Below are 13,313 nucleotides of genomic sequence, written 5' to 3' on the forward strand. Positions count from 1 at the left end.
TTGTTAAAATGGAAAAGTGGATGCCGGACGGCCGGACAGAGGGACGGCCGGACAACGGACGCTGCACCATAGCATAAGCTCACTTGCCCTTTGGGCAGGTGAGCTAAAAATCATAAAAGAGGCCTTTGTGTCTTTGCTTAATGGTATTGCTATACGATTTGAAATTTCATCCGTTTCAATTAAAATAGTTCACAATGTTGGTGATTTTTTCAATATTTTACATTCATAAAGAATGTAGAACCATACATTTATGCCATATTTTGCTTCATGGTTATGTAACAGAATAAGCCGCACATAATAGTCCACATGAAAGTTGTGTGAATCATGATAAAAAAATCTGTCCAGGAATCAATCTCCTTGATCATTGACAAGAATTTTCCATTATGTGTTAGCGACCTTCTGACCTTCACCTTAAAATGAATGTATTAAAAGTATCTCTGGAGAGTTTCTTCTTCATGGAAGAAAATAAACACCAATTGTCCTCAGGGTGAGATCTGACCTACCTTAACTTTGACCTCATGATGTAGAATACTGGAAACAAATTATTTGTCCACGGTTTTATCCGACCTCTGACCTACCTCAACTTTGACCTTTTCCTGGTGGAGAAGTATGCTAGACACCCATTCATCATCATCGTCCTCCATACGCTTGCTTTTATTGGATTTCTTTGTCGGTTTCATTTGGTCACCGTATATCGCATTTGTTAAGATTTTGATCCTCTTCTCCATCGTCTCCTCTGCCTGTTCTTCTGTCCACCGGATCCTCTCCCTGTACAATATCTCATATCATTGGAACAATACTATAAACCAATGGCATTTATTCACGTACCAAATGATACTCGATAACGTTTGTGCAAGCCTAGAATCTTCAGTGGTGATGGAACGTAACAGTTAATCTTCTCGTTGAAATGATGTTAGCACGGAATATAATCTTTTTAAGTCATTCCATTACCAATAGAAACAATAGTCCTGCACAAACTTTATTAGGTATCATGTGGTATGTGAATTATTCCCATTCATTTTTGCAGCAACTTAATTTGAATTTTCATGTATACCATCATTTTCATGTAGATTTAATGTCCCAATATAATGTCATACTCTATGTTCCTACTTTACCTGTGCTTTTAACATTTTCCTGGCTATAAATTTTCACTGTTTCTCATTGCTCGCGAAATATTCAAAGTTTAAATGCAGTAGGTAATTTAATGAATGCTGCATTAAAGTCTGTCAAATATGAAGATTATCCTCTGTTAAATAAAATAACTCAGATAATACATGTAATTCTAAACACCAAATGAACAGTTATGTTATTAAACTCATCAGGATCTAAATTTTCTGTATAGTTGAGTCCAATGACAAAGATCTGTGATCTGCCATGGTTCCCAGAGACAGTTTAACAATGGCGACTATATACCTGCAATTTTCCTCAATAGCAACAAATTGTTTTTTCATTTCCTGGCACACTTCTTCACGGATATGACCTTCTTGGTGCCGCATCTCTCTTCGCAGTCCGCGGATTTCCTTCTCCATTTCCTCTATTATATGTGTAAGTTCCTACAAATATTTTCATACACTAGCTAAAAATCATACCCAAATAGATGAAATTGGAAAAACACAAAACATTTTCTTGTCAAATTTATACTGTGTGGTATTTGTTGTGTATGTATATGCAAGTTTTCAGAAAATGATAACCCATAAGTGTATCAAACTCCCCAGATCTCACCCCAGATCACTAAAAACGGCAAGAATATGGTGATTCAACATCAAAGACAATTTATCTAAGTTACAACAAAAATTTCCACCACAAATATGTTTTCTTCCAACTCATGGAATCATCCAAAGAAATCATTCTATTGTTTTCTATGAATAATTAAACATTGTACAATTTAAGTTCACCACCAGAAAATCTAGGAATGTTTGCATGATTATAAAGCAAGGGAGAGATTTCCTATACTTTACCATATACATGAAATAAATGAATTTGGCTTCGAATTCATTATCAGGATACCTACCGCCACCTCATCCGCCTCCTCTAAGTTATCATCCTCATCCTCAGGGAGCGGCACCTTCTCGGCGGTGCAGAGCTGTCCTACAGTTTATAAACAGGGAAACTTCACAATAGTGAGAAAACAACAAAAAAAAAACTCACAATTTAATGAGAATAACACAATTTGAATAAAATTGTAATTTTTTTTGTGATGATGGAGCTAAAATGCAAATAAATTTACATAATAAAAGATAAAACAGTGAATAAATTGTATTTAAATGTCAAGTTGATCAACTTTTCCCAGTGCAGGAACAATTTTCTTTTGTTATTTAAACATATACAACCACATACCAAACTAAATAATGAATCAAATTTATGGTTCAAACTCGTACTGAGCAGAAATAACTTGTAACAATATATGTTATAAGCAGAGTAATAAAGCCTACCAGGAGTAGCCCACGCTATTGAAGGTGCACGAACTGATTCAACAGGAGGGGGGACAGGCAATGTAATATACCTGGGACGGGGTGGAGGGTCGGGCTTCTGTGCAACAACCACCTACAACATAGTCATGGCAAACATCTCTAAAAGTGTACCAACATAGCTGAAAGCATATCAAATTGTTAATGTTATTGAATTGGAAGAATTTGATTTGATTTCAGACATTTTTTGATTAATATCATACTTATTCAGTGATGCGAGATTGTCACTGATTGTTCAAGGCATTACGTATACTTGTCCAAACTGGCCCTTGTCTAATCCAGGTCTTTGTATATTCTGACAAATCTATATGGCATTTTCCTCTGAACTTCTTTAGTAATGAAAACCTTATAATCCAGACACCTGGCTATACCAGCTAAAAAATCTGGTCCTGGTGACATTCCGTTTAGATAAGTCTAACTGTATATTACTCTGGTTCTAGTGACATCCTGTTTAGATAAGTCTGACTATAACTATTATACAAGAAATAGGAACATACATGTACATTTAATAGGTCTACATACAAAGTTTCATTAAGCTTGGTGCATAATTACTCACATTACCATGTTCACAAGGTTCAATAATCATAATGTAAAGGGTAATAATTCCGTAGATAAGTCGAATCAAGCTTATTTTCAAACTTGTTCAAGATATTTCCAATGTTAGTCTATATGCAAAGTTTCATTAAGCTCTGATCATCTTTACTCAAGTTATCATGTCTACAAGATTCAAAAATTATAATCGCAAAGGGCAGTAACTCCGTAAGTTACAATTGAATCAAGCTGATTTTCAATCTTGTCCGATATCTTTCCTATGTTAGTCTACATAAAAAAAAAAAAAAAAAAATAAAATCAATAAGCTCAGTGCATATTTACTCAAGTTATTATATGCACAAGATTCAATAATTATAATTACAAAGGACAATAACTTTGTAAGTTATGATCTAATCATGGCGATTTTTGAACTTGTCAGAGATCTTTCCAATTTTTGTCTAAATACAAAGTTTCATGAAGCTCGGTTTGTATTTACTAAAGTAAACACGTTTTCAAACTCGTCTGAGATCTTTCAAATGTTAATCTACATAAGAGTTTCATTAAGCTTGGTTCATATTTACTCAAGTTATTACATTCACTGTGAAATGTTAAGGGACGTCGCACGACGCTCGACGTACCATGACGAACGAAAGACTATAGCAATAGGTCACCATGATCTATGGTCAGGTGACCTAATTAATCTAAATACATCACAAACCTGCTTTGCTATGGCAGAGAACTTAAAGACATGAAGCGTCTCATCAAACATGCTGGCACACTGGTTCACATTAACTATCATGGCCGCCTTCCCACGGCCAGAAAAGAAATTCTGAAATAGTCGTGTCAGCTTGCTGTCTCGAAACGGAATAATCTTTGACTTCTCTCTGTAAAGAAACAACACAATTTCATTTGTCTCAAAAGAAACAACACAATTTCATTTGTCTCAGTGTATCTTTATCTTCAGGCCAAAAAAAATTTAACTTAAGTTTCTCAGGCTATTTTTTTTTCCAAATCTAATGAGGCAGGCACATGTTGCTTTTTTTTTTTTAATTCCCTACCAAAACGGTGTGGAAGGTACATTTTTTTTTACAAATGGCATGTTTGTAAATATCTTGTAAAAATCTTTTGTGTATTACGTTATATAATATGTTAGTAATAAAATTGACCTACATAGTCAAATTTTTTTTTTTAAAAGCCCATCCATCTACTATCTACAGTTGATACAATACAGTATACATGTTTGAAGCAAAATACATTTAACACTTCAAAAATCTTTTTAATATGGCAGTTTTATCACGAATTCATCAACTGAAAATACCAATATAAAACTGTTATAGACATAATTAAATGTGATTTAAACAAGGAAGGTCTTCTACACTCTTTCCGTACTCATACAAATTTCCCCTCGCCACTGGACCAGAAGTAGATATTGGCTTCATGCATCTCACTGCAGAGATCGTTGTAAACGATGTTTTATGACTGTCTGTTACTTATAACATCGTAAATATGTCTAATATTAGTTATTACCTTTAATTTACATGTATAAACCTGATTGTCGATTATTTCATTGAACACAGCGAAATTATTTGACAGAATCCAGAGCAATACATCTGTTTACCGACATTAGTGTATAACACGTGTGCAAATTAGTAGTCATTCAGAAGATTTAAACCATTGTACAGTTCAACATGCATCTGGTACGTGATTATTTTCATTTTTATTATATTTCGGATACACATTATCTAATTTAAACACTTTTACCGAGATTATTCTTATGTATAACTGAGCTAAACTGGCGACTAAAATGAAAGTAAACTTACAATGCGCTGGTCTGTTTTTTATTTTTATTTATTTTGGCGATAAAAATAGGTGGTGAAGGCATAAAAATCACGTGCAGCGGGCCTCAGAAACTAATTATTATTTTTTTTTTTGGCCTTATGGAATACAGGATACAGCAATATACCATGTGTCCTTTCTCTCTTTCCAAAATTATCAAATGGATAGAAGATACACATTCTAAGTTCAAGTATGCTTTTAACCAGAAATTTCTAAACCTTCAATTTTCTAATCTGATTGAATACAGATCCTTATTATCACTACGTTGGACAAGAGGATCTGACAACATCTCGCCCAAACAGCACAATAAAGCTTACTGTTTATGTGTACTGGGACGAAATGGCGTTGTCAATTGATGGTAACAATGTGTAGAAAAAAGCATTTGATCTAAAGTACACATGGTACAAAGGTCATCCGAACATGACCCCTTATGGGATGTTGTCAGATCCTCTATTTAACGGAGTGGTTATAAGGATCTGTATTTTAATCAGATTGTCAATTTTCAGAAGGTTTAATCTGCACACACTTAAACTGTTAAGTCATGAATTTGAAAGAATCTGGTTTTTAATACGAACATGTAAACATTACAGATCCTAGAGCTATATTGTAGAAATATCTTAATCATTGACAAAGTTAATACTGTAATGAAATTCTAGTGAACTTACTTGTGGTGTTGGTTGTATCGTAACATTTCTATACATCTTCCCAGAGTCATCAGAGAGGTGTTAATGTTACCAGCCTCCTTTAAACGCTCTCCGTTACCTAGTGTTTTTGAAGTTCGCTCTGAACCAGCTAAATCACAAAGGGTTAACCTGAAACAGCACAGTTACACAGTCTTATATAGCTTCTGTATCATACAGTATATAATACACATATGTATGAATGCCTAAGGCCCGTTTTTAAAAACCGTTTTTGTTAAAAAATTTTAATTGAAACAAATTTTAATTTAACAAAGAATTACAATCTTTACACTGATACTGCCTCTCAAAACTTTCCAACTTATTTTTTGTCTCTTTAACAAAAACAGACAAAATCAATGTATGGTCCTCTCTGACAAGATTCAAACATGCTCTTCCTTAAATTAATCATATACAAAAATGAATGGTACTAGCCATTGTTTTATACTTACATGCTAACCCTGGCCACATTAGGATCTTCCACATCCATCACACGTAAAATCTTGATGTTGAAGATACAGTGACTGTAATGATTGAATTCACATATATATGGGGAAAAATACACAAAATGGTTTTTTTTTCTCTTCTCTTATCTTGTAATTTGATCAGTAATATGATGAAATCACATTTTATTCAGTTCACTATCTTTATTTATTTATTTCTATTATAGATGATATAAATGATATCATGACATAAAATCTTGATGTTGAAGATACAGATTATATCAAAAATGAACAATGCTATGAAACAACAGAATTTAATGACAGGCTCTATACTGACCTCCTAGATGACTGATGGTTGAGCTTGGTACATGCTGTGCTCAAATTCTGTTTACCAATAGTCAATAACTTGTATGCTTCATCTGCAGAGGCCACATGGATTTCTCTTAGCCCTACAGAAAGGAAAGAAAGTTGTGATAACGATTATGAAAAAAAGTTGAACAATAACTGTAATATTAACTTCTTTGTTCATAAAAAATGGGACAATAGTCAGATTTTGACCAATCATGTTTTGGGCATTAACCTTTTTAACAAATTCTATATATCTATTTACCTGTAAGTGTCTTTTGTATTCCTAATTAACTTATTCAGTGTCACATTATTAAGTTTAATTCAATCAGAACATTCTATTAAAATGAAAGTGAGGTATAATAATAAATGTTATACACAAACTAAATTTCTTAAAAACCAGACATAAAATTTTGAAAAGAAGAAACCACTATATGATGGTAAACTTTAATGACCATGCAATGAGCCCAGAGTCAAATGACTCTTAATGGTTAATGCCCCCTATCAAAACTCGAGATGGAAATGTTTGGATTTCCTCCCCCCCCCCCCCATCATCATCAATCAAGTTTCAATCAAATAAAGTTTCACCTTTGATGTAGGGACTGCCTTTTTTGTCGTCGCTTAGTTTGAGGACAGGCCTCCTCACATTCTTCTTCTTTGGAATGGGGACCAAAAGATCAAAGATTTGTTCATTGTAAATTTCTGCGAAGGAGACCCAGATGGAGAATTTTATACTTCCCTGATCCTCCACACTCACAGCTGTCTCTTCTCGCACACGATGCTCAATCTCATTAAGTAGGTCCTCTGGATCCAGAGACGCTTTCAAACAATAAAGAAATAAATTATACAAGAGCTGTTTGAGAACAGCAAAGCTCGCCTCTGGCAGTCTTAAAGACCTAAGAGCCAATCATATGAGTACATTTTTAAAATAATTGTTCATACCCATCACAACACTTAAAATCATACATTAATGTAGAAATCTATACAGTGGACCCTCGATAATCCGGACACCTTCGTTCCCAGCCTAAACCGTCCGGATTACGAGTTTTCCGGACTGCCGAATTCCGTGTTCTTAGTCAATTAAATTGGCACGTACGAGTTACTCCCCTTGACCTTGTAATCGATGATAGGCTTTTATGTAATATACGTGTATCATAATTAATACTTCGTTTGTTATGATTTATAGGTATTTTTTATATCATTACGTTAAAAATATTGAATAAACGTATTTCTTCTTCAAAATACGAAACCTAAAGCCATTGTTAATTGTGTACTATGTATGCATATAGCTACGTATCCCACTCTTGATCTATCGTACGGCAAATTGCCTAACAAAGGATCAATATCATCTACGTTCTTGGCATAAAAAAAACTATGATAACGAATAGTTGTGAACATTTTATGAACTCATATAATTGTTATTTTGTATAATGTGTGTGTTTTTAATGACCATTTCTACGAGTCTTTGCTTTCTGACTTACAGACGTTTGTAACAACCACGCGCCCGTTCATGTCTAAATTCGTGCACAATGTCACACACGTGTAAATGGCATATGCCGTAGCCTTTATATCTTATACCATAGGCGATGAATTCGAATAGATTCACATACATTTAAAATTCGTATTAATTTTGTGAGTATTTTCTCACTTTGTTGTATCCGATACTCATAGAGATATATTCTACATGCGAAACAAGTAAGGTATCTACAGCATACGTACCCGTACCCAAACTCAAACTGCATGTTTAAAAGCGTGTGGCTAAACATATATTGCGTATCTCAATAACAACACTGAAGTTTGATCTCCTATAGAAAACCAATGAACTGTTACATGACTGCATGTACCCGTGTGAAAGGTGTTCAGGTAAACGCCCGTGGCTATAATCTGGCAGCCGTCGTTATGACAATACACTCAGTGTCAAGTGATTGTGTGTATTGTACACATGACTGTAGCTGACCTTGGATTTTCTCTGCACGTGGCAACAACAAATTGTCCGGATTATTGCCGGAATTTATTAACGAAAATGACATTCCGTTCCCAAAATGGAGGTCCGGATTCGGAATACGAATTTCCGGACTAGTGAGTATAAATAACGTTACGGAAATCCGTTCCCTGACATTTCCGTTCGGATTGTGAGTTTTCCGGACTACCGGCGTCCGGATTATCGCGGGTCCACTATATCTGACAGTTGTTTCGGATTTTATTAAAAACTCTTCTTGATTTGTCAGTATGAAAGTTAAAGAACATATTAAACATTAAATGGCCTTCTTCTCAAATCACTGTATTGATTAATGACTGACCCCACTTTGAGCAAAACCTACCTTTCTGTCTGTTGGAGGTAGCATATGACAAATTAGAACTCTCAGAGCATGATGTTGTATTAACCGTTACATCTGAAGCATCGTCTCCTAATAAGCTCATCACATCTGGCTCCTGTTTTAACATCGTGTATAATGAATCAATGTCAAGAAATTTTATTTTTCAGTTACACAATGCTTAAATTTGTTTAAAGATAATGCAAATTATTGATTTTAAATATTTTACTAAACATCTGTGGATTTTAATCAAAATTATTTGCTCTCTAACTGTAAGAAAATTTCAAACCCAAACTCACATCATCATTGCTCATTTTTAGTGTCTTTTCCTTAAATTTTTTCTCAGCCTCCTCCTCAACACTTGAAAGCCTCACTACATCTGTGAACATCTTTGGCTTGAGCTTCATCCCTTCCACCTGCTTCCCATAGATGCTGTTGAACAGAACGTCCAGCGCTCTGGGGAGGACACCAGCATCACTTGGCTGTCCTGCAACAAAATTAATATGTTCTAAAAACATTCAATGGGTGTCATATACTACAGCTATGTATGCATGGTTTCCATGGAAGAAATAAGTCCTCATTCACATGATTAATTGGTGGCAAGGAACATTGGATACATATCATAATGTTATGCATCATAGATATTACTTGTGCCAATCTAAATGAAATAAACATTTCTGGTAAAAACAATCCACCATACATCAACCATGTACTGTCCAATTTAAAGCATTATAAATAATGGTGAATGTGTGATAAGGCAATTCTTTCGAAATTCACAGATTCTGAAAATCTTAGGGTGTGAATATCATTCATTTATTCAATCTAAACATCACTTTATATGTAACTCTGTATATCTTACCTTGAATGGTGTATGTTTTCCCGGAGCTTGTTACACCATATGTAAAGACCAGGCAGTTTTGGCCACTGATAAAGTCTTTCACTAGACCCAACATAGTCTGGTCGAACAGGTCTTTCTGACTTGTTGCCTCATTGAAAATTTTGGAGAAAGTGAACTTGTGAGTGGTTTTTCCAAGGCCATGAATACAGTTCTTAAATGTGTGCGAGTCTTTAGGGGCACGAGTTACAACATGATTATCATCTTCAACTTCAACACATCCCTAAAACAAAAAGTACAAAAATAAGTCCTGCAGGATCATAAATAATGTCTTTGTATATTATTCAACTGTAAATCTACTGGTAAATGTTTCAAGCTTAATAAGAAATTTACCCTTGAGCAATACTACCGTAGACTAGATTTAGTAGGTTATGAGTTGGACCATATCACTATACTAGAAGTATCCATTCATGACATTGCATGTGTATTTGTATGGTTACATGCCAATGTTCGTGAATAAATAAAGTCATCTTCTGATAGAACACACTAAAATGCAAGTACCGACAAAATATTTTGTGTAATCATACAAATACTCGACAATCACAAACTCAAACAAGTAAATATTTAGGACTAACACTACAATAAAAACCTAAAATGGGCCTGGAACATACACAAAAATAATATCACCACAAGCAAATTAAATGCAAACAAGTAGAGTTTTTAAAAGCACAACTTAAAAATCAATTCACCACATATAAAAGAACATACATACAAAGCACTAGTAAGTAGGGCTGAAACGATTCATCGCGATACACATTGAATCGCGATATTTGTATGTCGATACGCTTTTATGATACAGCTTTGCCATTTCGGTTCGATACGATGCAGCCTCTGCAGTGTTTAGACTTACACTTGAAGCAATTAATCTTAGCCATATTAAGATTATCAGACAATGGGATCATATCCAAAAGTGATGTACACACTCTCTAACCATTTCCCCACCTGTTTTGATTAACAGTCTGAGCCTATTACAGCGTATAAAATTGAAGTGTGAACAATCAAACATATAAACATATGTACCTCCTGTCTAGTGAGCAGAATACCTGTGTATAACATTTAACCCGCCAACATCGACTAACAAACATTCTGTTTGGTTTGGGGCAGAGCTACATTTGTACAGAGAATTCGGCAGTTGAGTCTACACAGACCATGTGTATTGACATTATAACTAACGTTACGCACGTGGTACTTGTTTACATTAAAGTAGATTGATGTTCAATCAAATTAAACAATATATTCTTTTCACATTGGGTTGATTTCTTATTTATTATCAATGCAGTAATATATACCGGGTATTACGGTCAAAGGTCAAAGATAGATGATGGCGAAATTGGTCAGTTTAGGTTTTTGGCTGATGTTGATGGTTTAAGGTGACGTTGGAAGTTTTCCATTGCTCTTCGAAGCAAGAGTTTAACCTGCTTTATCTAAAAATCATTTGGGTTTGAACTAAAGTGTTTGCTTTTAATGCAATAAACGCTAGAAAAATGTCTACGAGATGACATAATATACAACGTAATTATTACGGTCACCAGTGTGTGCACAATGCTTCGTTCTTGTTTTCGATACAGTATAGTATATTCAAATCATAGTACAACTACAATGATCAGGCGTTACGGATCATTAATCTACAAATAATAATAATAAATAATAGAACAGTTTCAAAGTCTTGTTATATGCAAATTTAACACACTAATTTTAAAGATGCTCAACCAATGACGGAGCATAAATGATATTCATCATTTGAACAATAAATGGTATTCAGTTGTATATATGTCTATTCAACGCAAAAAAATAATATGAAATATTTTATTTTGCCTTTAGTCCATGCACAATCACAGTGCCACGGATTGTTTTCGAGATTCAATTAATTATTTTTTATATTTTTAACTTGAAGCTCAAACTAATTTTCAGTGGTGCTCATGGTGTAAAATAAGTAACTTTTGTAACTGAAGAAAAATACTAAATCGTCTGCTCCTATTTTTGATAGTGAACATTTTTAAATAAATAGCTCAACTCGGTGGTCTCACTGCGACGTCAAACGGAAATAGTACTTTACAGTGGTTCCTCGGCCCGGACAGCTGCTCGATTGTTCAAACGGTTTCCATTGTTTATTGGGGAAAGATCGGGTTTATATAAACAATAGAAATTATTATAATTACCATCTAAAAACTAAGATATACGAGTAATTCCATATCTAATAAATTAAATAGGCTCAGAATAAACGTTTACCTGATTTTCTTGTCTGTTCACTTCATCTTCAGAGAGAGGCCGAACTCGTAAATAAACTTTCATATGCTCTTCTCCAACATTCAGATTCGTCTCGTTACAACTCGTTTTAGAGAAATCTTTTAACAAGTTTCTACGAGGATCATTGAAAAATACATCCTCGTCATCTGTTTCATCGGACTCAATTTGATCGATTGCAATAGAGTCATACTGTTTACGAGCAGCCATGATGGTGGATCTTGTTCTTTCAATTTGCCCGCTATGTGTTTGAAAGCGACCAATCAAAACGCCTCAAAGCAAGGGAGATAAATAGAAATACATTACACAGAGTTGTCTTTCTTTACATACAGGATTTTTTTAAATCATATACAGTTCAATGTTATAAACTACTGAAATTTTCAAAAGTTAAAGTTGATTTTTTAAATCACTGCTACATAATACATATATATGCATGATATTACTTCATTTTCATTAGTAGGATGAAACATACATAAGTTGATTTTAATGATTTTAATTTTAATGATTTTTAAGATCATTTTAAATCCATTTTCTTTCTTAATGGGCTTTGCGATTGGAAACATTCATCATGTGATATTACATTTTTAGATAAATATTAAATCAGTTCCCTATACCAGAAACATATACATTTATGAAAAAAAAAATGTTTTTTTTTATATCATAATAAAGTTGATCAACGATATATAACAACCAGAAAAATATTTTTTTTTGTAAATATTTAATTCGAATTTCGACAGAAAGTCACATTTCGCTAATTTTGCGATTTGTTAAAAAATTAATAACTTTCATTTAAAGAATGTGCGCGAGGTGACCGCTCTTCTTTTCGATGACATGCTGAATTCTACCTACAAAAAATCTTCCTCCTGGAGATGGACTGCATACACGGGTGGCATTTTCATAACATTTCAATCATTATAGGGGATTTTCCGGCTGCATTGTAGATTTCAGTAATTTCAGCCTGAATTTTCATGGTGCGGGAAAGTCACTGAATTGTTACATCGTCGATGATGTCATCATTTCCACGATGGCATCACTATAATTTCACACAATGATGATGTAAACTGTACATTTGTACCCATATTAACTTAAACTCCTGCTTTCCACTCATTTTGAATTTTCAAAATAAGTTTAGTATTGCAAAAGTTATTACCTGTCAAAGTCGGGTCATGTTTTTTGGGACACCCTGTACATACACTAACGGATTTTAAAACTTATCTTAAATTTATTTTCTTCCTTCCTTTCTTTTTTTCTCAGTCTTTTCTAAAACATAATAACAATCTAGGACTTAAGGACGACATATCTTATAGCCCTTTGAGATTGGAAATTAGTAGAATTTTCCGTTTTTGCCCACTCCATATGGATTATGTCTACAGAATACTGCCCACCACTGGTTAAGGTGGATGGAAGACTTTCGGTTGATACTAGATAGGCCTTCTAAGGACTGGATAACATCTGACTGATGCCTTCTGTGGTCAAAAAAAAGAGAAGTTAATGTTTTGATGAATGTCACATGCATACCGTAGTATACAAAATATTGCAGGTCCGTCAGGATTTATACT

At 34.1% G+C, this 13,313-nt stretch overlaps 1 protein-coding gene across 1 annotated transcript in view; it reads right to left on the reverse strand.

Annotated features, from left to right (window-relative positions):
- The window catches only part of LOC138318714 (kinesin-like protein KIF20B), a 38,198-nt gene extending 26,190 nt beyond the window's left edge, over positions 1-12,008 (reverse strand). Inside the window, 13 exon segments of the mRNA XM_069261393.1 lie at positions 579-768; positions 1,414-1,553; positions 2,012-2,088; positions 2,433-2,544; positions 3,718-3,883; positions 5,501-5,647; positions 5,965-6,036; positions 6,293-6,404; positions 6,889-7,119; positions 8,622-8,733; positions 8,915-9,102; positions 9,475-9,733; positions 11,740-12,008. Coding sequence (XP_069117494.1) covers positions 579-768; positions 1,414-1,553; positions 2,012-2,088; positions 2,433-2,544; positions 3,718-3,883; positions 5,501-5,647; positions 5,965-6,036; positions 6,293-6,404; positions 6,889-7,119; positions 8,622-8,733; positions 8,915-9,102; positions 9,475-9,733; positions 11,740-11,964 — 2,031 coding nt within the window. The 5' untranslated portion in view covers positions 11,965-12,008.
- Positions 12,009-13,313: the final 1,305 nt, after the last annotated feature.

The sequence above is a fragment of the Argopecten irradians genome, chromosome 1, assembly GCF_041381155.1.
Source record: "Argopecten irradians isolate NY chromosome 1, Ai_NY, whole genome shotgun sequence".
Lineage (NCBI taxonomy): Eukaryota > Metazoa > Mollusca > Bivalvia > Pectinida > Pectinidae > Argopecten > Argopecten irradians.